This window comes from Pithys albifrons, chromosome 1 (assembly GCF_047495875.1).
Source record: "Pithys albifrons albifrons isolate INPA30051 chromosome 1, PitAlb_v1, whole genome shotgun sequence".
NCBI lineage: Eukaryota > Metazoa > Chordata > Aves > Passeriformes > Thamnophilidae > Pithys > Pithys albifrons.
The window spans coordinates 12,605,479-12,630,619 of NC_092458.1; the positions used below are offsets into that span (position 1 = coordinate 12,605,479).

The following is a 25,141-nucleotide window of genomic DNA, read 5'->3' on the forward strand; positions in this document are numbered from 1 at the left end:
TGTGCTGTGTGTTATTACAATGATTAATACTGTATCACTTTTCTTATACGTCTTTCTTGACTTTTCAAGCTCCTTCTTCAGCAGAATAAGAGCCTGCCATTCTCAAATACTAGCCCGTAATTAGCATAATTAGCAGCCGCGGTTTCTTCATTCTGATTTTTAGCATCCCCCTTACACCTGGGAGAATAAAGGCCTGGTGTCTTCAGTTTAGAGCTATACTGTGTTTTTTGATGGCGACATAAATCAGACTATCCCATTACAATTAACATGAGAAAGAACAGTCTGTTGTTTGTTATAGTCAACGCAGGTGAAACGTCTGTGTTTCACATCATGTGAATGTGTGACTTGAACTAATCACTGCTTGACAGAGCTGTTATATCCTGACCAATAAGCTCAGCTCCAGAGATGCACCCTCCAGCTGGAGCCCACTACCTGCACTGTGCAGAAAGGCAACACTCCCTGCTGACTTGTCCTCCCCCTTCCCTTTGCCCTGTGCCCCACTGCTGAGGTGGGGAACCCGGAGCAGGGCAGCATCTTTGGCGGTATGAGAGCAGCAGCAGCACGTTGTGGGGCACCACGGGATGGGGAGTTCATTCTCAGTGGCTGGGTCGGTCTGTGCATTGAAAGCAGGGAGGCTTGACTTTCATCTAGTAAATCTTTGCTCTGCCAAAGCAGCTAAATGTAAATCTCCCTATGTCCCCCATTTAGAGAAAATTGAAGTTACTGCAAAACATTGGGTATCTTTTATTAATACATTCTCATTTAGATGTATTTTATTTAAATGCTTTTCTAATTATGGACTTGTGCACCCTTAAGTTTTAAATGATCTAATGAAATCTGTTGCTGGCAGGTCAACCTAAATATGCAGACTTGAGTGTTGACAGGGTCACAGCATCAGAAGTTCTGCTACATTGCACACCTGACAGGAAGGTTAAGTTTAAAATTGTTCCAGAGGGCACACCTTCAGGAGACAGCTTAATTTTCTTTTTCCACAAATCACTGTGGGGTTTTTTCATATAAATTCCTTGGTCTTCAATATCTTCTCTCATCATGTGTGCAAAGCACTCCTGTATTTCAAAATCCATATAGATAATAGTTTGCAGCTTCAATCTTCAATTCCCATACTGGCCATAAAATGCAAACTGTCTCTTTAAAACGAATTTAAAAAAAAAGTTAGGGGGCACAGCTTGCAGTGATTTCTATGTTCTTTCACATTTTCCTGCCACACTTCCTTTATTTTTGTCTGTCATTACTTTAATTGTAATTTCATCTGGCTTAAGCATCTGTCATTTTGTTTATCTTTTCTGTACCATGCATACCAATGGCACTGCCTAAGTAACAGTACAAGTGTGTTTATGTTAATAACAACAGGCATACAAGGAATTGTTCTTTGTCAGGTGCTATCTTGCAGCATCCCTTTAAAAGAACAGATTGCCAGTGAATACTGAACACCTGTTTTTTTGCATTCTTTAGTAAATGACTAATGTTTATATACAAAGAGAAGGTGACCTCAATCGCAAGCCATAGCAGCTGGCAATCACACTGCCAAATCCCTGCAAATGTTAGTCAGTTAGCAAAAACAAGTTTTCTTTTTGTGATTTCCAACCGTCAGCTTTATTTGTTCTCAGCTAACTCAAATATTACCTATCCACACAGGATCACAGGCCAAAGTACTTCCTGCAACCAGCTGCTGGCACTGAGTGTGCCCCGTTGATCAGTAGCTAAGGGGCTGCTACCACAGGATTTATCTCGGCACAAGACTTGGCTAATTATAGGAGAAATATCCCATATGAAGGCCACACAAAGCCATGCAGGGTCCCTAGAGGAGGAGCAAACCTGATTTCCTGCCTGGCTGGGATGGAGGGCAGGCGGAAAGGAGGAGGAAAGGAGATACTTCCATTGTTTACAACAGAACAGAAATTCCAGCTCTGAGACCAGAAGCAGAGGCCTGAAAAGACATAATGACATTCCTCCTGCCTCACGTGTTCACCTCCAACTGGTTTTGAGAAACATTTCCATAAATACCTTCCATGAGGACAAGGTGAAAAGTATCCCTAATCTTCCCACAAAACATGCAGAGAACATGAACACATTTCTAGAGGGAAGAATATTTCATTGACATGAAAATCAAGGCAGCACACCACAGTATATTCAACAGGCACCTCCAGTTTGGAGCGAAACAGATTTTCCATATTCCTGTTCAAGCAATGCCGGAGGCAGAGATAGAGGTATGATTCACAAACCACAGCCTCCAGTTTGGCTGCTCCTGGTACTCCAGGTTAAAAGCCAGCATGGTAACCAAAAGTGGAACTAGCTGTCTTTCCAAAGGATTGGAAATTGGACTGGATTCCAAAGGTTGTATTACAAGGAAACATTCAGGAATCTTTACAAAAGCTAAATAGGCAGATACTTATGGCAGCACTGAAGTAAAATCCAGCACAGTAATCATTATCATTATTTGGCATATACATACCACCCAAAAGTAAACTTAATTACTAATATTGATTGTGGGGGGTTATTTCCTGGTTGCAAGAAAATAAAATATTTTGAATGTTTACAATATCAGTCACAGTCCTACACAATGTTCAATAGGAACTTTACTTGCCCACTCACAGGGCATGTGCGTTATGGTGACCAACCCATATTTGAAAATTATGAGCAAAGAATATTAAGTTCTACCTCTTTCATGATTCTGTTTTTAATTCTGTATTTCATATTATGTTTTGTCATCTTTTATATAATTATATTTACTGAAAGCTGCCTATGTATAGATCTAAAATCTTTTCCCGGAATTCGTGTTACTTTAAGTTTCTTCTTTCCATCTTCCTCTATTTTGGAACCCAGACCAAGTATGAAAATTTTCAGCCAGAAAAAATGTTTATGCTACTAGTTAGGGCACAACATGTACCTATGTGCATGCAAACACTCCCTCTTGCTGCACAGGATTGCAATTTTTTCCAGCTTTGTAGATCTGTATTAGAAAGTCAGTTTATGGGTGTTGTAGTTTGGAATTATTATGCAAATTCTCTCCCCACCAGCAACTCCCCATGCCATTAGTTAATAAAAGAAGTAGCTAACTACTGCCAACTCCTCCTTGATTGTTTTGGGTGGGGGAGATTGGGGAAAGGGGGGGTTGGGAAACGGGCTTGGATTGTCACTTTTTGGTTCTTGGGGACTACACACGGCTCTGGAGGTGTGTGTGTGCTGCTGTGGGAAAGAGGCCGTTGCTGCTGCTTCTTGCTGAGCCGCTTCTTTTCTCCTCGCCATGGCTGCTCTCCTGGTTTCTGCATTTGGGGGTCCCAGTCTGCTCCAGTCTCACCGCCACCTGCAGCGTCATGGCCTGCCTGCCCCGGCTGGGGCAGCGACCTGGGAGAGAGAAGTTTGCAGCTGCTTTCCAGGACACGCGGCGGTTCCCCACTTCCAGTTTTCCTTCTTCATTTGGGACAAGAGACACAGAGAGAGAGACAGAATTCAACTGGGAACTCACCCTGCAGCCAGCCGGGTTGTGACACAAACACTGCCTATAACTTTTCTTCAGGAAGAAACTTAATGGTTTGGTTGTTGGTTTTTTTTTTTTGTGTGGTGTTGGGGGAAGCAGTTTGGTCTGGTCCGTTTAAAGTTATATCTATACCTACATAAATATATATATATATATCAGTTATTCTTCTTGTATCTGTTGTCTGATTAAAGTTCCTTTTCTTAAATTTGATAAAGACTGGCATGATTATTGTGGAGGAAACCCACTCCTCTGCTTGTGGGTAAACATTTTGGTTTTTAGCCCCTCAAACTGAGACACTGGGTAATACTGATCCAAATGAGAACCACCATGGCAGTTAAATTATATGTACCACCATTCATTTTGGGGGCAGATTAAGTCTTGCACAGCTAGTTTTTGCCTTTTGTCTTAAGTATTACCTATCCATGTTACTTGTTAAGGAGTTTCTCTTTTCCACCGCAACTGAATTTTGATTTTTTCATTTAAATAAAAACCTGAAAGCTGGAGTGGAAGGGTACTTACATATTTAGGTGTCCAATACTGACTTGCAGACCAAGAAAAAGGAAAGCTTCTGGTCAAAAGATCTTGAAGATCAATAACCCATGAATCTTTTGATTGATTTGGCCCACACTGTGTGAGTACAGTGTACTATATAACTAACCCTCTCTCCCAGCTTCCTGAAATCAGTATGGAACAACACCAGCTTAAGCAGCAGGTGTTTAAATGGTAGAGCAAAGGGCAACTTACTGTCTTTAATAGCTCTAAGATTTCAGCACCATCATATTATCTTAGTTCTGTAATATCTAATTGTGTAAATCCTTGTGAATGTTTATTGTACAGTTTAAAGTGCATTTCATACTCTGCTAGCCACATACCTTCATCATAGATTTAAAATTAGAGAGGATATTAAAAATCAGGTGTTTCCTACCTGGTCAAAGCTCTTTTTAGTAGTGTCTGTGGGAGAACCACAAGTTATTTTTAAGTAAAAAGCTTGGTTTATTTTTTCTTCTTTCTATAAATTCTACAGAGGAAGGAAGTCTTTACCAGAAGGCTCCTTGGTTGGTTTCCTTTTACTGGCATAAGAGATGTCATTTGATGGTTTGCCTTGAAACTGATTCCAAACATCTCATCACTGCCTGTCCAGGCCTTCCTCCAGATTAACTTCATCGACCAGACTAAAATGTGAACAAACCTGAAACATTTGTAAGAAGTTGGCATGTGATACACAGACGGTTTCCATGACACAGTTTTTGTAATATTGCTCTCCTGAACTATCAGAGATGTGATAGTGCCATGGAAGGGAGATTACCAAACAATGTCAAGCACCAGGAAAATTAAAGAAAGGACAAAAAGCTCTCTAGCAGTAGGGAACTGAGGTCTTCAGAAGACAATGCGTGTCTTTTTGGCATAAAAACTGAAAAAGAAAAAAGTTCCACAATAATCATTAATTTTGCTACTGTATTATAATTTAGTCATTAAAAAGAACAAGTTGCTGTAAAATAAGTATATCCTTTGTAGCTACATCAATAAATTATCATACAAGTGTCTGTCTCAGCCCAGGCTGCAGTGGACAAAGTGGTCTATCATGTTACCATACTCAAAGGCAGTTTTCAGAAGAACTAAAACAGCATTAAGGTACAGTGCTGTTCCTGTGTTATGCCCATGCCACTAAGCTCTAGTGTAATAAACTAGAACCTTGTAAAGATTATATGTAAGTTTAATTCTGCCCTGTGATACACACACACAGCAGTACCATCTCTTGCAATATGGGAACTCAGGTTTTTCACGACACCAGCATCCTTTTGCCACATCAGAGCAGCACTGCAGGAACAGAGCAAGCGCCCTCAGAGGGCTCCAGCTCATGCAGCCTGCCAGTACTGCCTGGTTCAACAGCTGCATGGTCTCAGCCCGGCACAAATGGAGTCAGATGAATTTCTGAAATCGATTTCTAGAAGTGCTAGAACTTCAAAGTCAGTGGAATAGGTCAAAATATATCCATATGTGAGAAAAAAAAAGAAGGAAGCAGGGCATGTTTACACTACTTCCTGCAAATTCTAAATTTGGGCAAGAAACACTTTGTGAATATCATAGTAAACAATGTCATTGTATTCAAAGAAAAAAATACAGCTGAAGTTTGTTAAACCATGTATTATTTTGGGGTAAAAAAATTTATCAAATGAATACAACTAATACACCTTGCACAAAAAGCCTGCAAAAGTTCAATGAAACAACACAAGGAATGGGGGGTAAAGGGGAGGAGGGGGGGGAAAGTAGCATATTATTTAAAGCAGTGGAACTTTGAGAAAAATGTCTGAAAGGATGTAGGGTGTAAAACCAGTTTTCCAGCACCTTGGTCACATGTCCTCTGAGAAATGCGTCCACCTCTGCAGTCCCCAGCACAGGAAGGACATCAGCCTCTTGGAGTGAGTCCAGATGAGGGCCACCAAGTTGATTAGATGGATACAACACCCCTCCTGTAAGGACAGGCTGAGAGAATTGGGATTGTTCAGTCCATAGAAGAGAAGCCTTTGGGGTCTTCCAGCACCTGGAGGGAGCCTACAAGAAAGACGGAGTCTATTTACAGGAGCATGTAGTGACAGGACAAGGAGTAATGGCTTCAAACTGAAAGAGTAAGTTCACATTAGCTATTAGAAAGAAATTCTTTACTGTGAGGGTGGTGAGGCACTGGAACAGGTTGTCCAGAGAAACTGAGGATTCCCCATTCCTGGAAGTGTTCCAAGCCAGCTTAGATGGAGCTCTGTGCAACCTGGACTAGTGAAACATATTCCTGCTCATGGCAGGGAGGTTGGAACCAGATGATTTTTAAGGCTCCTTCCAAGCCAAACCGTTCTGTGAGTCTGTGATTTCTGAAAGTCTCTCCTGGACACCCCCAGCGATGCTCCCGCACATGCCGCCCAGCCTTGCCTTCCAGGGGTGTGCGGTGATGGGTGACAATAAATCCCGTCACAGGCGCCCCGGTCCGGACGGGCGCTCTGCCCCGCCCTGCCCACTTGTCTGTGGGCAGTCGAGAGCGCGGCCGAAGCTCTGACTCTCTGCAGAACGCTCTGCCCGGGCCGCTTATCCGTGTGCTGCCTGGGCAACCTCCCTGTTATTCCCCAGCTGGCCCGAGGAAAGCATTTTTCCATCCCATACAGATTGGTCTATCGGGCCTGAGCAGGGGGAAACATCACCCCGGAGGCATCCCTTTGTCCTCCCTGGTGCTTCCCGAGAGCGCCTGCGGCGGGTGCGGACACGGGACCGCTCCATGCCGGTCCCTGTGCACCGGGAGCGGATCCGCCGGGAGCGCTTCCCCGCGCGCCCCCTGCCGGCCGCGCCCCGCGGGGCGCTGCGGGATCGGCGACATCGGTAGAATCGGCTCTCCGTCCGCGGCCCGGCAGCTTCCAGAGTCCCGTGTGTTTCGATGGGTAAGGAGCGAGCAAGGAGCCCTGTACCTCCGCCAGCGCGCTCTGCGGGACTGGAGCGCCAAGCCCGCCTCAGCGAGCCACGGGCTTGGCTGGAGGGGGGCAGCCGGCTGAAGCGAAGAGTGCTGCGGACCCCCAGAGCCCCCGACTTTCACACTGCACCCTTTCCACAGGCTTTTCTCCCAGACGTGCCTGGTTTTGCTGGACTGAACTTCCCAATTACTAACCTCACACGTGGCTTGAAGCTGTTTGCAGGAACGCTTTGCTTTCTCACTACGGGTCCCCAGGATTGCCCCGTCTCTCACCAGTGATGTGTCCGGCTCGCTGCCTCTGCTAGCACGGCTCTGTACGGCCTCGACACCTGGCATTCGGATCCTGCTGAGTCTCCTGCCTTGTTCTGCTTTGGCTTGTTCACAGACGACGGTGGTGCAGGCTGTTCACACCTCTTTTGTGACCCGAGTCTGGTTATTGCTCGAAACAGAAGTGCCATAGGGAAGGGACTGTGGGTTTGCTGCCACCATCAGCTCCCAGCAAGCCCTGAAGGGACATTCCGAATGAACTGACCCTCCTGTGAGTCCTTTTGTCTGAGGAGGAAGCCCAGGCAATGGCTTTTGGGAAAGCTTTGTCACGGCGACTGCTTCCTACCGGAGCGTGTAGGGACCGCATTGCCCTTGGGACGTGAGATAACCAGGAGCAGGTGCAAAACTTTTCAGATGAAGTGCACAGCTGAGACCATTGGCCATCAGTTGAGTCACAGCAACAGAGTCCGTGAACTAGACGCTAACCTAAAAACCTGCAAATATTTGACATGGCCACAACAAATCTATGCATCAAGTTTTGCTTCCCAAAGTGTGGGACATAAAAAGATAAGAGTGTTGTGCACATGAACCAAACACCATCAAGAAAATAAACACCTTTTTTCACCTTTTAAGACCTTTTAAATTTTAATAAAGGAATAACTTGACAGAGAAGGCAAAAGCTGAAGGTAAATATCAGCTGTAGAACTAAACAATTCCTGACATCGCTATAGCTTATAACTTTGTCAATCAAGAATAATACAGAATTTTCAAAGACATTTTAATGAGATGCTGAGTCTAAAATGTAAAATATCCACATCCTTTAACTTTAATAATGTAAAGGCATTCCATATGTTAGTGTTGGTACATGCCCACTAGTATCAGATTCAATGAAGAGTGTGGGACACAGCACTCACTATACAACACCCAAAGCTCGTTTCTCCTCCCAGTTATACAGGTGCAACACCTGTGTTACAGGTGACAGAATTGCTTACCCACACTGTAGATATACTTAAGAATATAATGTAGAGGACTTTAATGAAATAAATAGATAAGAGGCCAGAGTGGCAAAACGTGAGGTACCATTCCATCTTCTGCCAAGCACAGATATCCTTCACTCTGCGATTTCAGTTCCAGAGATATTACAGGCATTAGGAAACTTCTGTTTCAAAGAGGCAATTTGAAACTGGCTAGCCAAACTAAAGATAAAGATTTTCTACATGAATTGCTGAAATATCTATGACAGCACTTACATGCAATTTTGCAATGGAAGGTGTACTACAACAATATGAAAGAGATTGGTCCCAGGTTTTTGTTGCAAAAGTTTTTTTAAAAATACAAGATACTTCACACAAACAGTCCCAGAGCAACTATTTCTTTGAGCTACATGAACCAATAGATAACGCAGCCCAAATTTAGGCTATTTTGATTTTATTGGTAGGATATACCCTAAAGAAATATTTGCCAAATGTTATTAAGACTCCACTTAAGAATGGCATAGCAGCAAAAGCGAAATCAATAGAAACAGCATCACCAGCTTCCTGAGAAGGAATCCTCCTGGGCTGGAATAGCGTTTGAATTTGGGAGAAAAAAGAAATGCCTTGATTTTCAACTATGAATTGAATTTAAGATTACTGGCATTGATAGGAAAGGTGGTTAGGATTTCTCCCACTAGATAAAATAACATATTTTTGGAACACTTTGTTGAAGATATCCCACAGAGTGAAGTGGTCCAACCATATTGTTGCTATCTCCATGGCAGCAGCTAGCATAGGGCAGTCTTCGTGGGCAGTAATTCCCGTGAAGACAGGAGGATTATACAACAAATGACAAAAACTTTTAGACAACTTCTTTGAAATAATGTAGGGCTTTCCAGAGTCTGAACCATGAAATGCCTAGAGATGAGCTGAAAGTAGTGACCTCAGTATACCACAGTTTCCATCCTATTAGTGCTTTATACAAACTCCACCCTAATATCTGGAAAGCAGTTCCAAATAGGAAATATAAAAATGATGAACAAGAAATTGTTAACCTGAAGGTGATCAGCTGTTGTCACATCTTTGTTGAGTGTACAATTGGCTGTGCAGAAAACTAAGCATTCACTGAAAAACTCAGTGCTTGTGGTCCATGTGAATTTACAGAAGGAAAGGCCTGAGTTCTGGGGAGATCTGAAGTCTATATTGTGTCATGCAAAGCTTTAGTGATGCCTGATGTTCTGCCTTGAGCAAGAGCCCAAGACTTTCCTGGCCAGGTAGGTAACTCCTATAGCTACAGCCCCATTAGGCTTTAGAAACATATCCATCCACACCCCTGGAATACCCTAAAACCCAGCAGCTGCATGCAGAGCATGTTTGACTCTTATCAAGTGGGTTCATCCTCTCACAACATGCAAGGACAGTCATTACAAAATGCCTACAAGGATGTTAATCACCATTTTCTATCACAAGAGCACATTTCTTTTAAAAGTGAGTGATCTGCTCCTTATCTTGAGCAACAAGTCAGGCTCTGTGGCCCCAGCTGATCAGTCAAGCTTTTCTGTGTGATCAAAATCTTTATTTATATTTTTTTTGGCTTCTGGGTGACCCAGTTTCAACAGAAGGATCAGAGGAATAGGGTGTTTCCAGAGTTTCCAGACATTTAACACTGTGTGGTATTTTGCTCTGTGCATGGCATTTGAAGGTATATTTTCTTTTAATTTTGATTGAAGAAAACTAGTGAACTTTATTCTTATTTACTGTGCTGGGAAAAAAAGCTGTTAAAGGTTTCTGGGCTTCTAAAGTTCACATGAGAGAGCATTTTAACAGAGAATCATACAATTACTAATGTTGGAAAAGACCTCCAAGATCACGTAGTCCAACATGTGACCATCCATACTTTTGTCTGAAATTGATACCAACTCATTCGTCATCCCAGGCGAAGCCTCAAGCAGATAAGCCAAAGGAGTAATTTGAGGACATTTTAGCAATGACAAATGATTACTCATTTATACTCCAGTGGACTGCATATATAAAAAATTCCTCAAATTATTGTCCTAAGATTGGAATTGAGATATTTAACTGGAAAACATCAAACTGACTTGAGCAAAGTGGAAATTGTTAAAGGAAGTAGATTTAGCAGAGTCTGTTGCAACAGGACAAGGGGTAATGATTTTAAATTAAAGAGGACCGATTTAGATTAGAGATAAGGGAGAAGATATTTACAATGAGAGTGGTGAAACACTGGAACAGGTTGCCCAGCAAGGTGGTAGATGCTACATCCCTAGAAGCATTCAAGGGCAGATTGGACCTGATCTAGTTGAAGATGTTCCTTCTCATTGCAGGAGGGTTGACTAGACAACCTTTAAAAGTTTCTTCCAACCCAAACTATTTTATGATGATTTTTTCCTTGAGGAAACTTGTCATGCATGGCCATTGCAAGTCAACAGTCCTGTAATTGCCTCTGTGGTCTAAAACATTTGACCACATTATTTTGAGAAGAATCATTCTTTTTTAACAAGTTTTCTCAAGTTCTTCTTATGGAAGAAATTTTATTTCATGGCTTTCATGAGAGTAGAAGGTTCCTTAGTCAAGATTAGCTCCTTTTAGGTTTTAGAATTTCCTTCTGCAAAAGTCCCCAATTATTTCTCTCAAAAGCATTCTTCCAGCCTTTCAGTCCGAAGAAGTATATTTTAGCCCATCAGAAACAACTACTACACTAACAAAAAGAAGTAAAGGAATTTGTGCAATGTAAGAAAAGTATTATTTCACCAACTGATGAGAAAAGAGGATTCAAGTAACTAGGACAGACATCAAAAATTACATGTTAGGGTTTTTTTCACACTCCCATTGCCAGGTGGTTACTCCAAGCAGGCTGAACTAAGATTAGTAGTTTTTAAGCATATTTAATCTTTATCTATTGTAGGACAAGGCCCAATTTCCCAACTAATGTTAATTGGTTTCATTTTATGATGTCAGCTAATAATTTTTTCCCAGTGATGATTTGGCAAAAAGGCAGCCTGTTCCAACAGCAAGCTGGTATCTGTAGCTACTTGCTTGCTACTCACTTTTAACGATATTAAATCACCAATCTTGGTTCAGCTATCCAGGTGTTGTCTGAGCCATGCAAACAATTTTCTGAGTGCTACACAGACATGAATGCATCTCCCAATACTTGTGTGTCTAGCATTGCACAGAGATTAAATCACTTACCACAGGAGCTGGGTAACAGCATTTTTGTGGTTCCTAATCCAGACTTTGGTCACCAACACCAATCTGCCAAAGGGGATTGATATAAAGAAGTTTGTGATTTGTAAAACTTGAAAGCAGAGACTCCTCCTATCCCGTCTATCCACTCCAATCTACACTGTTCCTGCTTTAAAACACAGAGTTCTTTTTATTGGGAATTCTTGCTTTTTTGTTTACTTACCAGCACTGAATTAATTAGAGACAGCATTTGTAAGAGGCTGTGTTAATGTGGACTTCCTCTGCTGGCTTTCCAGTAACTGAACATGATTTCTAAGATTTTATATAAACAAAGGCTTAAACTGGCTTCGGGGTTAAATCTTCCTACTGCAGCATAATTCATCAGACCGCAGTGAATGGCCAGAGAAAGCTATTAATTAGGAGTACCTGGATACACTTTCTCAGGATGATGATGCTAAAATGTTTGCCATTAATTTACAACTCCCTATAACTCCAAAAGTTAATGGCTGAGAAAGGCTGAGGCAGATGCACATTAGTACAAACACAGGAACTGTCAAGGCTCATGTATGCTTCATGTTATATGAATCTGCAGTTGTTTACATTCTTCACTGTCAGATGTACCTGCTTTAAGCTCTCCAGAATTGGGTGCTGGGCACTCTGTCAACCATGAAATCATAGGCTACCTAAATTTTCTCTCTGTGTAACTGACTTTTTTTAAAAGTGTTCCTTCTGAATCTGAATCCCAAAAGTGAAAATGTCCGTTCTCATTTTATAGCTGGAAGACCATTTCTGGCTGAATTCTACACAGGCAAAAACTGTATTTTCTGAAACTCCAAACGGATTTTAATGTCTAATCTTCTCTGTCTTTGTTAAATCACCTTCTCCTCACTTTCCCTTTCTGCTTTTCTCTTCTTTGTTTGCATTTTCCTGTCTCTATCACAATTTTGTCCTCAGTGATTCATTCAAGTTTTTTTATGGTCCCTCTGTTTAGTCTTGCTCCTCTACTATACCTCCCCTGGTTTGTCCTTCACTGCTCTTATGCTTGTGTGTTCTTCTGTCTTACTCTTGATCTCCAGTGTGCACTGGTTGTTTAGACAAGAAAAAAATCTTATATTTCTTAAGGCATCGTAGTGGGTATTACAATAAGAATCATTTAAAAAGAATTGGAGTTTGCAAATAAGGGTAATTCAGGTGCTATGGGCCTCCAGTAGTTTTCTTCAAATTGTCTACTTTTCCTTTAGTGTAAACCAAGAAATTTTGACAGCATGTCCTTAGGCACTTACATTGCACATCAGACTTCAGCCTTTTTAGACTAAAATTAAAGAGCAATCCTGCAAGATGATAAGTACTTTCTTAAATTCCCTTTGACTTCCATGATCAGACTCCTGTAAGACTCACTTTTCAGGCTAAAAGCCTGAATTATCTTTTCACTCTTAGGTTAATTTTGGTTATATCTACTCCAGAGTACTTTGCTGCCACAAATATGAACTTTCAGTAACACAACAGATTTTCTGAAGCAGTGCTGGGCCTCTGAAAAGTCAGAAATGCTTTTTTTCAGAAGCAATCTTTTCTGACCATTAATGACAACCATTATGTGACTGCTGCTTAAATGTTCATTTCAAAGCTTGTGAAATTTGTGGACCAAACTCCTATTGATATAGAATATGGGTGGTGCCAATTCTTTCTTCAAATTGATTGTTGACCAGCTTCTCAAAAGAAAGAGCAGCACCTGACAGCAGCTTCTGAGGCCTGGACTGAGCATGGCAGCTAGAAGGACCCTGGAAGCACTGAAGGTGCCACCAACTTTGGTGAATGTCAGTATTGGCTTTGAATGTCACTAGGACCATTTGGGAATTCTGGAGTATTGGCACACCAAGCAACATTTACTAGGTACAGCTGCAAAATGTAAGTCTCAGAATTCCTGTGTTATCACTGGAAATGAGGCTATTTATAGAGAGATGTCCTGGTGGATACAAACATTTCTGAGAAACAGCAGAAAGAAGATAAGGTATTAACGCTCTTGCAACTAATCACATTGATAGGTTCATGGGGTATGCTTTCCTGGTCTGTGTTAACAGAAAGATAGGATGAACTGGCATGTCCTCAGTGCCTTCCTGCCAGAGGGATATCATACCAGTTATTCTGAAACCCTTACTTTAAAAAGTATAGTTACTTCAACAATCTCAGTTTATTCCTAGAATAGGTTAAAATATTTAAAGCTACACTTAACCAGGGCAAATATCTTGTGTAATGCAGGCCATGATCTCTGTGAGAACTAGTGCAGGTCAGCTCTAAAGCAATATTTTTTAAAAAGCATCCTTAAGGTGCCTTTTGGTAAAGGCATCATTGATGCACCATTTTATTTCAGTAGGCAAAATTCAATTAAATGAACAATTAATTTACATAGCTCTGAAAAACTAAAATGCAACTTATGCCAAATGTCACTTTAGAATTAATGCTCATCAGCAACACTGCAGTGAACTCAGGTACCTGGATGAGACATAGCTGTGTTTCAAAGTTAAGTAATAAAAAATAATTCTTTGGACAAAAATAATTTGTCACATAATTTGCCTTCTGAATTCAGAGAGCAAAGGATGAATGTCATTGAAGAGTCCCAGTTGAACCCAGAGAACTCCTTGAGCAGATTAGGCCACTGGTTTGCTATGTTTATGCTGTAGCCCTGCCTCACATTTCTCAAAGGCATTTGAAGCCTGTTTCATCAGAATGAGCCTTGGCATCCAGCACAATGGCATGTTTATGTTCAAAAGAAAGGGTCTCGCTCACCAGGGGTGCCGGTAGGAGTGGCAGCAGTGCCTTCCTGTGCCCCAGGCTGGCATGGGGAGAGGGGGAAATGGCTCACACTGCAGAACAGAAACTGCAGCTCACACGCAGGCCAGCAATCATTTTCTACATCCCCCCAGCTAGGAAAAAGCTGATATGTGGATTTTGAGTACAGCCCTTGTAACTATTTCTTGGAGGAAATCTTGTAGATTTTTCCTAGTGCACCCAGGATCATAGTAGCCAGTGAAAGCTTCTGAACAACCAAGGTTTCCAAGGGTAATGTCTTCACTGAGCCTGACTCTGTGACAGACCTTTATTCAAAAGACCCTGGAGACTCTATAGTGACCACTCAAGTTTCCCAGTTCCCACCTGGGCACCTGAGTAGTGCTGGTATCCTTGGCAAGCTGTGCTTGGTGCTGCACAGGAGGTGACACCCAGCCCAGCATACCTGATGCTGACCCCCTAAAGGTTGTACCAAACAGGACATGGTCCAGACATCTCTGAGAACAGACAAAGCCATGCCATAGGCAAATGCAGCTGGAATGAACACGGAGTGGAGGGAAGTACAGCAAATTATTTTTCTGCCTGGGCTGGGCAGCAGAGTGGAGTCAGCACATGTGGTTGCTGCCGGCACTATCAGTTGGGGGTCCTTGATGGCTACAGAGCTGCAAAAGGATCTATTTCCCACCTGAGTCACTGCCATCAAGGAGGACTCTGGCAAAGCTGGTGTAGTTAGCTGTGGGCATGGTGGGCTCCCTCCCTGCTGTTTTGCAGTGTTGCCTTTTTTATCAGAATGTCAGACATTCAGGATGTATATGCTTCTTCAAAATAGCATTCTGGGAATTAACATCACACTTCGTCTTTCCCACGTATAACCCAAGAGAAAGGGGGTGATGTGACACTCTGTGAACTTGATGTTAACTGTGCCTGCTGCACACCATTCCTTGAGCTGGTATTTATTTGTTTTATAATTCTGAGATGAGATGCACTTATGTTTTCTTGTTTGGCATACAGTTGGTTTTAATACAATAATTGAGAGCCAGCACACTTCAAAGCACTGTGCTAATTACTGAATTCTCTTAATCAAGGGAAACAGAGGAAATTATATGAGTAGTGAAGAGAGAAATAGGTTGGTTGAAAATATGTTTTTGTGAGCTGATACTGTATTTGACAATGCAGATGTTGGCAAGAAAGAAAGGAATCCCAGTTCAGGTCTGAAAAAGGTATATTTGTCACAGAGGACATGTCTCTTCTGGGAACCTTTAATTTAATGTACATTGGTTTCCTATTTTAAGCAAACAATTTGCCGTTAAACACCATGACAGCCAGAATAACATTTTTTTAAGCAAAAACTCTTTGTCCTAAAATATTTAATGGCCTAAAGAGCAGGAAATTGGCTGTGACATTTCACTTTTTCCATTTTAAGGAGAAAATGGTCCAAGGTCTAAAAATATCCCTGAAAAACACCCTCCTTCTCATCATTGTAACATACCATAAGCCATGTGACAACAAAGATTTCTTTCTGAGCCTAGCCTTGCTTTTAATCAGCTAAATCGGCAATTAAGACTGTCTTCATGTACAGCTGCTGACTCAAAATTTTTGTTTACTGACTTAACCTGAATAATTTGATGACCTATTCTGCAGTACAATGTCTCCAGTTCATCCCTCTGCCTTTGCCTGAACACAAATGACATTGGTCCAAATTGCATATTCATCTGGGGGAGAATCTCAGCAGGCTTTGTGATGTGGGGCTGTTTTACTGTTAGGCACTGTACAGCTCCATTTTCTATTTGCACATCCATCCTAGAGGAATATGTATGTATTCATACCTTTTTTTTGGTCTCTGGCTATGAGTGGACAGGTGAGGTAGAGGATACATGTAAATAAGGTTAACAAAATGCATCGTGTGGTAGATTAATGCCAAGGAGGAAGTTATGAAGGTCAAAGATGGGGGCCTTATCATTACACCTACATACTCAGCAGAACTCAAAGTGAGTCTTGATATTCTGATCATTCCCCCAGCAGTGAATTCAGACATGTGAGTGAATCACAAGGTACTTGTTTATTGTCAACTCAGAAAAAATAAAGCGAGACTGGCTTATGTGTAGACTGAGGCCAGTGTGGAGACATTCCTAGACAGGGTGGAGCCCACAAGGCAAGCGGTGCTGTCACTGGGGAGGCAGCAGGTTCCCGTCTGCACTGAAGCTGGAGACGGAGCTTCGCGATATGATCTCTTCGGTGGTGAAATTTGCTTGAGAGGTTTTTGCCCCTTATCTCTCTACCTCAAAGCCCTGACCACTCACTCTTCTCTGCATTACAGCTTGCTGCCTGTCCTCAGCTGTACTATTACAAATGATTGTGGGGCCAGGCTATAAAGCAGGTCCCTAAAGCAATCTAGGTTAAAAATAGCCTTTCAGAATAGTCTTGCATTTTTGAGATTCAAACCAAGACCGCTTCAGCTGCCTGATTTTACAGATAACCCTAAAAATACTGGTACAAGCACAACTGACATAGCAACAAATTGAACTACTGCAAAGTTAATTTAGCATCTCAAATTCTAAAGTAAATGTGTCATGAAAATAAGCACAAAGAAACTATTCCCCCTTACTGGTGAAGTAAAAGCATAGGGGCTTTACTTTCCTCCAATATCAAAATCATAATGAACACAAACCTTCACTAAATTTTAATGAGTCACAAAGCCCTGAGGGATCAAGGTCAGACAGGCTCGATCTCTTTGAAATCAAGGGAAGTTTTGCCTCTCCCTTTTTCTAAGCTAAGATTGACCTGGAGGAAAGCAGGCTCAGGGGAGACCTTGTCACTCTCTATGACTACTTGAAAGGAGGTTGTAGCCAGATGGGGACTGGTCTCTTCTCCCATGCTACTAGTGAAAGGACAAGATGAAATGGCCTCAAACTGCACCATGGGAAGTTCAGGCTGGACAACAGGAGGAATTTCTTCACTGACAGAGTTGTCAGGCATTGGAATGGACTTCCCAGGAAGGTGGTGGAGTCATTCAAGAAATAACGGGACGCAGCACTTAGTGTCTAGTTGACAAAGTGATCCTTAGCCAAAGGCTGGACTCGATCTCAGAGGTCTTTTCCAACCTAAATGTCCTCTGATTCTCTAAGACTTGTTTTTCCTGTCTTTTCTCCAGGGAAGGACTGGGAATTTTAATGTAGAGTAGTATTTTACTATAGACTATGTTTTATCATATGAAAACCATGTGACTATAAATAGACTGGGAAAGGATGCCAAGAAAACAATCTAGATCATCCCTCTGTCCTCAGATGGGCTCTCTCATACCTACAGTCTTCATGGCACTTTTTGTCTGAACTTTTTTTTTGACAAAACTTTATTTGAAAGCCTGTATATCTCCTTAGATAATCTATTCCTCTGTTTAGCTGAGGAGTCTCCTCACCATCAAGCCTGTGTTTGACATAGCACCAGTGTTTCATATCCACACATCAGGACAGATGAATTAAATCCTCGATGGAAAAAGCAGTGGCAGTAACAGAGAAGCCTGGCATGTATCCAGTGATGTTGGTTCCTTTTTTGTTTTCTTAGCCAAGAAGAATAAATGTCAATTGAACCAAATAATTTAGTGAAAATAGCTAAGAAATACAATTGGGGCTGTTGATGCTTCTGTGCATATGTTAACCCAACCACAGTAATTTTCTGTTAAAGTTCTAATTCCTTGCCAGGAAATACAGGTAGTTTACTACTGTGGGGAAATGCTGGCATAAACTCATGGACAGACCTTTTTTTCCCTTGCAACCACAATACAGTGTAATCTAATATGATTGTAGGTCCTGTGGGAAGAGATAACAGTTCTACTGATTTGCACCTTTAAAACTGAAACCTACTAACATTTTAAAGGATGTACATTTGACATCAAACTGAAAATATATAATAAACAAGCTATTAAACTGCTTTTATTGAAACACCACTTGAAAGTGCTTCACAGCATTGTAAACAGTCAAAAGATAAATTCTTGCAGCAATGAAAAAATTACCAATGATGAGATAAGCTGCTGTTTCAGAAGTGACTGGATAGGAAATGAAGGTACTTTGGCATTTCTATACAGTCAGACAGTTCAGCAAAGTCAAGACTATGTGGAAGATGTGTAGGAAAAATTGGAGTGCTAGGAGAAGCTGGGACAGTAACAGCTGCCAGCAAGATGACTTGTGTTGCTGGCATTTTACCTTGTTTTGCAATGTACAAGAATTACTATATTTTTGTTACATTTTCTTTTTTTCTTTCTCTGAATCCATGAGTATTTTAAAAAATGGAGGACAATTAAGAGAGTAAAACTAAATTACTTTGATTCCTGTAACATTTCTTTAAAACGGTAAAAGCTTTTTGAGGACCTCTTTCAAGAGATCATCAGTTTGTCAACCCTGTTTTCTTATTCCTCCCAACTTCTGAATTTGGGTTTTTTAAGTGTCCTTATTGCAGCATTTGGGACATTTCTGTCTCTCTTTTTTTTTTTTTTGGGCTTAGGTGAAGTTTGGCTGTATGTGCCAGAGGTAGCAACTGTGGTTATTATGGCCATTACAATGTGTTAAGAGAAACGGGTTTAAGAAGCAATGTCATCTCCCAACCATTCGAGGCATCTGTGTTTTGGAAAGAGGTTGTCTTTGTCTCTACATTGATTACAAACAGAGCCTGAAATGACCGGTTTAGATATAGATGTCTACCTCAGATGAATCATACCCTGAAATTTGCACTGAATAGATTTGGTTACTGACAGCACTGATTTTGACATCAGTTTTGTAATAACTTGTACAAGTTGTTTCTGTCTTGTGCAATACCTTTGGATTCAGTGAATTGTCTGGTGAAGAAGCAAACACTTGCAGACTTTTTGGCTCTGCCTAAGTCAGGAACTAAGAGCACACCTTCCCCACAGGCAAACATGTTGCAACATAAAATGCAAATAGCTTGAAAGAAAAACAGAAGCAATAAAGACACAACTCTTTGTATGCCCTAGAGGAAGAGGAGAAACTGGCAAGACATTTGTTAGACAATTCAGGGAAGAGTCATTTGACATAACCGTGATGACACTCTTATTACTCGTTTTAAAAGTCTTGACTTGTCACAAAACATACTTTGCTACAGCTGTAATTAAATAATGGACAAAAGAGCTTAGTAGCAACAAGGAATTAAATTCACATTTAATATTTGTTATTTCACATTTTTTTAACAAGACAGTTCATTCAGAGTCAGCTCTTTGAGCATGGTTAATACTTTGCACAAAAAAATAAATTAATCAATAGTGTTTGTATATATAAAAAAGACAACTGGCAAAACTTTATCACAGTTGCTGCTCAACAGCAATTATCTCAAAGATGAACCTCTGGCCATATGTAACAACTAAGACAGTAACTCAACTGGTTCATATAAGAGAAGCTTGGTTTCCATAGAATAAAATCAAATTCTGTATTCCTCAACTATACAACCACTCATGCTGCTGTCCTTATCTCTTGACTATGCGCTTGTTCTGAAATAGCACAAGGGGATTTGTCCTGTCAGGATTTTGTGATAATGTTTGTGGTGACCGGAAATCTGTACAAGAGAGAAAATATCCCACTTAGCAGCAGGAGGATGACAGCCACAATCCCAACAGGAATTGCAGCACCAGCTTCCTGTGCCACTGGACTGGAGGGCATGTAGTAGGAAGGAGGAAAAGGAATGCTCTGGTTGTGTGTTATAGAATAGAAATTCCAGCTCACGGGAATTAGGATGCAAAGACCAGCAAATATGTAGAAGAAGCCACCCACTAGGAAGAAAGGAGTAATGAGAGTTTTGTGAGTGATTCCCATATACACATTTCTCAGAGCAAATACTGTAGCAGCCAGTCCCAGCAAGCCCATAAACATGGCAACCAACAGGAGACCCTGAGCAGCAAAAATTTCGTGGGGTAGAAAGGAGTCATAGCCATTAAATGTATGGCAAAACTGTTCTCTGTAGCCAGGCGAGACATGAAGGTAACTGATGAAGCAGACTTTCCAAATCCCCACCCAGGCAATGCCAGAAGAGATGATGGTGGTGTTGTCCACATGCCACACTCTCCATTCCACAATTCCCATTGAAACAGTGCACAAGATCCAGCCTACTGTACCCAGAGCAAAGGCAGCGAGCTGGAGGTGTGAGGCACTGACCAGAGAGCTCATCCTCTGCAGGTCTGCTCTGTCATGGACACAGTTGCCATGTGAAGAGAGAGAGGCACTGCAAAGAAACAAAAATAAAATTACAAAGGCAATTATTATTTAGGTGAATAGGTGAACCTGTCAAAGAAAAAGAACCATCAGGAGAGAACATGTGTGTAGAGGGAGGATGTTGGTCATCTTTCCCCAACTGTAATGAACTGTTGAATTTTAATATCCATGGACAAATAACATGTTTGTTTTTATTATGAATATGTCATTGTCTCACATGGAGAAGAAAAGGTCTCTGATTACAATCTCCCTGTTACATGCATAGATAGAAAATTCATGTCTTTTTCCAAGTTATTTTCTTCATTGTTAATTAACCACTATGTTCAAAGATCCTTATACATGTTACTGGCTTTCAGAAACTAAATCAGAGAAAATCCTCAGGTCCCTGGCTGTTGCAAGAGAGCTTACAAAACCACTGCAGAATGCATGCTCCTCTCTCCTGGCAACTGTGGTTTTGATGCAGCAGCCCAGCTTGAATAGACTTCAGCTTTTGTGCTACCCTTACCAAGAGTTGCTGCGGCCGGAGTTAGACAGAAAACACCACAGTTCAGAGGCATAAGCAAATCAGGCCACAAAGTCTAACAACAACCACTGAACTTTAACCACTTTTAGATTATTTAACCATGAATGCATTAGAATTAGCAGAAACACTTGAATTAATCAGAAATATAGTGTTCTGTGCAGGGCTGGAGCCTGGATGTGATGCCTTTGCTTTCCCACCCTCAAACTTCAGCCAAGATTTCTTTTGTGTTTTACCTTTACAAATCCCACTAGTTCATAACTTGCCCAGCTTTCCCAGCTCAAATTATGCTAAGATTGTGGTGGAAAATATTTTAGTCATTTAGTCCAGCAAAAGATTTAGACTTTATTTGCTGACTGTAAATTCTGAGTGCAAATAAGGCTTTTATTCTATTATACACCCCCACCCCCAATAATTCCCCACCTCTTTTGCACAAACTTCTGGATAATTATATGAACAGTCTCTGACCAGAGAAGATGTGGTCTCAAATTTATAACGTAGATCTATCTGAAAGGTTCTAGGAATCTGTATGTTTTATAAGTTATTTAAAATACCTTTCCTCCTGCTCCTATTTCATTCAAGACTGAAGAAATGCTAGACCAAGTTAATGCTAATCATAAGATAGTTCTGCAGCAATGTTTTGTTTTAAAACAACAACTTTTCTATTTTTTGATTTTAAACTAAACAGATTCAGTTGGTGATAAAATCTAGTTGCAAAAATCCATCTGTGAAAATCTTAAATAAAAAATATCTTCATAACAATATTGTTATAAGCAAACACTGTCCACTGTCTCATACCAATGCCCACTAGATACTTACTTCAGTCCTGAAGCTGATGCCAGTGATAAGAGCAAGGGACAGAGTGATTTTTGACACCAGCCAAACACAGCAATGTCTGCAATTTTATCATTTTGGCCTCCCAATTCATCTATGTGTCTCCAATAGGACTGATCTCCTGTGGGACATATTAATCTCCATTATTGCAAGTGCACATTTAATCCTCTCTGGCATGGAGGAAATTGCTCCAGAAGACTGTCCTGTATTTTTGTATACTTAAATTGAAACCAATTTATAAATACTTTCTTAGTTTGCTGTGTTATTTACAAAGTGATTATAAACCCTGCTTTCTAATTAACTGTTGCTGCCAGACACAGAGCACAGTAACCCCTCAGGATATTATGAATGGTTTTCTTCCTGTCCCAGTTTCACATCAAAATAGCATTTTTTCTGTTCATGTCTAGTCATGGAAAGGTAGCAGACAGAAAAGAGCACGAGCAAAGGAATCCTGTGGTGACTCCCTTCTGCTTCTGTTGGAACCAGGTGAGCACACAGAAGCTAAACCTGAACCATATGAAAATGCCATTTTGTGCAGAAACTCTATGTCTGTAATACTTCTTGTGGACATCATAAACATTCATTTAAACAACTTGCTGGTATCAAAGTCATAAAAGGTTGGCAGCAGGTGAATCCCTGTCATCGAAAGCTTTTCAGACTACGTTATTAGTGTATAACTTTATTAACTGAATGTACCATCCTGCCTGCTCACAGAATTAAATGAGATTGTATCTGTGATTCTGAGCCTCCTATCAAACTTTCAGATGTTAAGATACTTAGAATCATGTCCAGAATGGAACTATAAAATTTAAAAATAGGAAAAATATTTTTTCCTTTGAGGTTCACAGAAAACCCCACAAAACAAGAAAACAAGCAAGATAAAAGAATTCAAGGTTTATACAAAAGTTCTGAAAACACTGGAGAATAATAAGCTAACAAAGATGGGCTTTAGGTGAGTTATCAAATGTCTAGACACACAGAAAATTGCATGATTCATTTTGGCTCACTTCTCCACACCCTGCCCACTGGAGCTAACCTGGTATCATTAATTTAGAGAAAAAACAAGGTTCAAAAGAAGTATTTTTGAGATTGATGATGGAATTGAATTACAGTTCTCATACTTGTCTGTTTTGGAAAGTCAAATATAAAACTGTACTTTCTACCTCTTGATACTAAGATTCATCAAGAAAGTAAGGAACAAAATCTCAAGGTAAAATAGCTACAGGACTTTTCTTGCCATATGAAAACATGTCAAAATTAAAACAAAGCTTTAGTTCCTGATTCCAGTCTCTGCCACTACGAATGTGAATAAACACTCCATAGGTTTTGCTGATATCATCAAAGGAGAACAAATACGTGTCACTTGCCAGAAGCATTGATTTTAAAGGACACCTTTGGCAAAGAGAATCAGGAAAACTCCTTTTCCTCCAAGTGCAGCAAAATACGTTGATTTTTCAGGACTACTGTGTCAAGCATTTCTAAAAAAAGGCATTTCGCCTGCAGAAGCCAAGTAAAATCGGGAACGAGCTGCAGAGGGCGCCTCCCTCCAGGATTTCACCCAGTCCAGGGGCTCCCTTGCTGAGATCTCAAGGAGGGAGGGAGGGAAGGAGGGAAGGAAGAAGGAAGGAAGGGAGATTGTAGCAAGAAGAGCAACAGAGCCCTGGGCAGGCTGGGGTTAACAGCAGTACCTGAGTCAGGGCTTCGCCAGGACCCTTCAAGCCGGACAAGCTTTTTGTCTCAGCTGGACCTTGAGAAAGATCATAACTTTTGGTGACACTGTGCAAGTTTCCACCCACAGGAGACGGATGATGCAGGCGCTGTACTTGGCTAGAACACCAACAGTGCCATTCCTGTAGATTTCAAAGACAGAGGCATCCCTTTTGGAAAGGAAGAATTTAATCTGTCACCAACTTGTCACCCACACACCAAAAAAAAAAAAAAAAAAATCGACCTTTTGGTCCATGTGCAAATGCCCTTTCAAACATTATGAGAGGAAAAAATATATAAAAATTCAGTCCCTGCATGTTTGGAGTTCTATTGGATAAAATATGGTTAAAATCCCAGATCGTATGCCAAGCTGTGCTAACATAGACAGCAGTGGCATAATCTATTGGCTGGTTTCATGCTTTAGTAATTCTATAAATATTTTGAGTTAATTTGTGTAGTAAAAAAGTTACCTACATGGTCTGAAAAATACAATGATGTAACACTATTACTATATGAAACATCCTAAGGCAAATAAGGTCATATTCAGCCAGCTACAGGAAAACTTCTGAGTAATTAGGTGGTGTCACTGTGGTTCTTGATTTGGGAGCTCACTCAGAGCTGCAGACTTCAGCACTCCAAGTTTGCACACCAGCTACTTCTTGGGGTGGAGTCAGTCTACAAAGGCAACCTCACCAGGAGGAACAGGCTAGGTCTGTGTGGTGTCAGTCAGTGGAAGAAAAGCATGGCTGAAAACTTTTCACCCTAAGAAGTGAGAAATATTTTGAGAGGTGGCTATGGTGCCATCTCTCAGTGTCTCATGATTTCATCCACACATATTCATTTAAAATCAATTCAGTCCAATCCAGTAAGTATGCCAGCAGCTTCTGGGGACAGTCTTTGGAAAGTCTAGAAACAAGAGCTTAATAAAAAGCTGCTTCTACAGGCTCTTCATCTTATAATCATTTTCTCTCAATATATCTTTCAGTTCCTTCATTTGGAAGGGCTTTCCTTCATAGATGTATTTTTAACTAAATACCCTATCTGAATAAAAGCAAAACAGAGCCTTAGAATGGTTTGGGTTGGAAGGGACTGTAAAGATCATCTAGGTCATGGGCAGGGACACCTCTCACTAGACCAGATTGCTCAAAGTTCCATCCAACCTGGCTTTGAACACTTCCAGGAATGGGGATTCAACAATTTCTCTGGGCAACCTGTTCCAGAGCCTCACTGCTCTCACAGTAAAGAATTTCTTCCTAGTGTGTAATCTAAACTTACCCTCATTCCATTTGAAGTAATTTCTCCTTGTCCTATCACTACAGTTCCTGATGAAGAGTCCCTCTCCGTCTTCCCTGAGAGCCTGGTTCGGACACTGGAAGGTTGTCATGAGGACTCCATGCAGCCTTCTCTTCTCCAGGCTGAACAACCTCAACTCTCTCAGCCCGTCTTCATAGAGGAGTGTATATTAAAAGCAAACTTTCTAGCATTCAATGCGAATTTGTACAGAGAAGATAGAAGCTATCAGTAAAAGGTTATATGTGCTAGTGTATTCATCTGAATATAGAATCTTGCAGGATCCTTTTGTATTTATTGCTGATTTTTGAGTAGCTGTTTCCGTAAAGTGTGTTGAGCCATTGCACGTGCACTTCTGGGACAGCATGAGACATGACCTCCCCCTTCTTTTAGCTGCAA

General features: G+C 41.0%; 1 protein-coding gene across 1 annotated transcript; it reads right to left on the minus strand.

The window, feature by feature from the left end:
• Positions 1–19,417: 19,417 nt before the first annotated feature.
• CLDN34 (claudin 34) lies at positions 19,418–24,836 on the minus strand. The gene is made up of 3 exons (XM_071564518.1): positions 24,728–24,836; positions 21,731–21,866; positions 19,418–20,401 (listed from the first exon to the last, which is right to left on the minus strand). Exons 1-3 carry the CDS (start codon positions 24,834–24,836, stop codon positions 19,702–19,704), a joined length of 945 nt encoding a protein of 314 aa, XP_071420619.1. The 3' UTR covers positions 19,418–19,701.
• Between the last annotated feature and the right edge of the window lie 305 nt (positions 24,837–25,141).

Excerpts from the sequence above, each read along its gene's own strand:
- CLDN34 (XM_071564518.1), bottom strand. The coding sequence starts at position 24,836 with ATGACAACCTTCCAGTGTCCGAACCAGGCTCTCAGGGAAGACGGAGAG. Across the intron at positions 21,867-24,727 it reads TTACTTCAAATGGAATGAGG|GAGATCAGTCCTATTGGAGA; the intron begins GTAAGTTTAGAT and ends TATGTCCCACAG. Across the intron at positions 20,402-21,730 it reads GCATCAGCTTCAGGACTGAA|TGCCTCTCTCTCTTCACATG; the intron begins GTAAGTATCTAG and ends GTTTCTTTGCAG.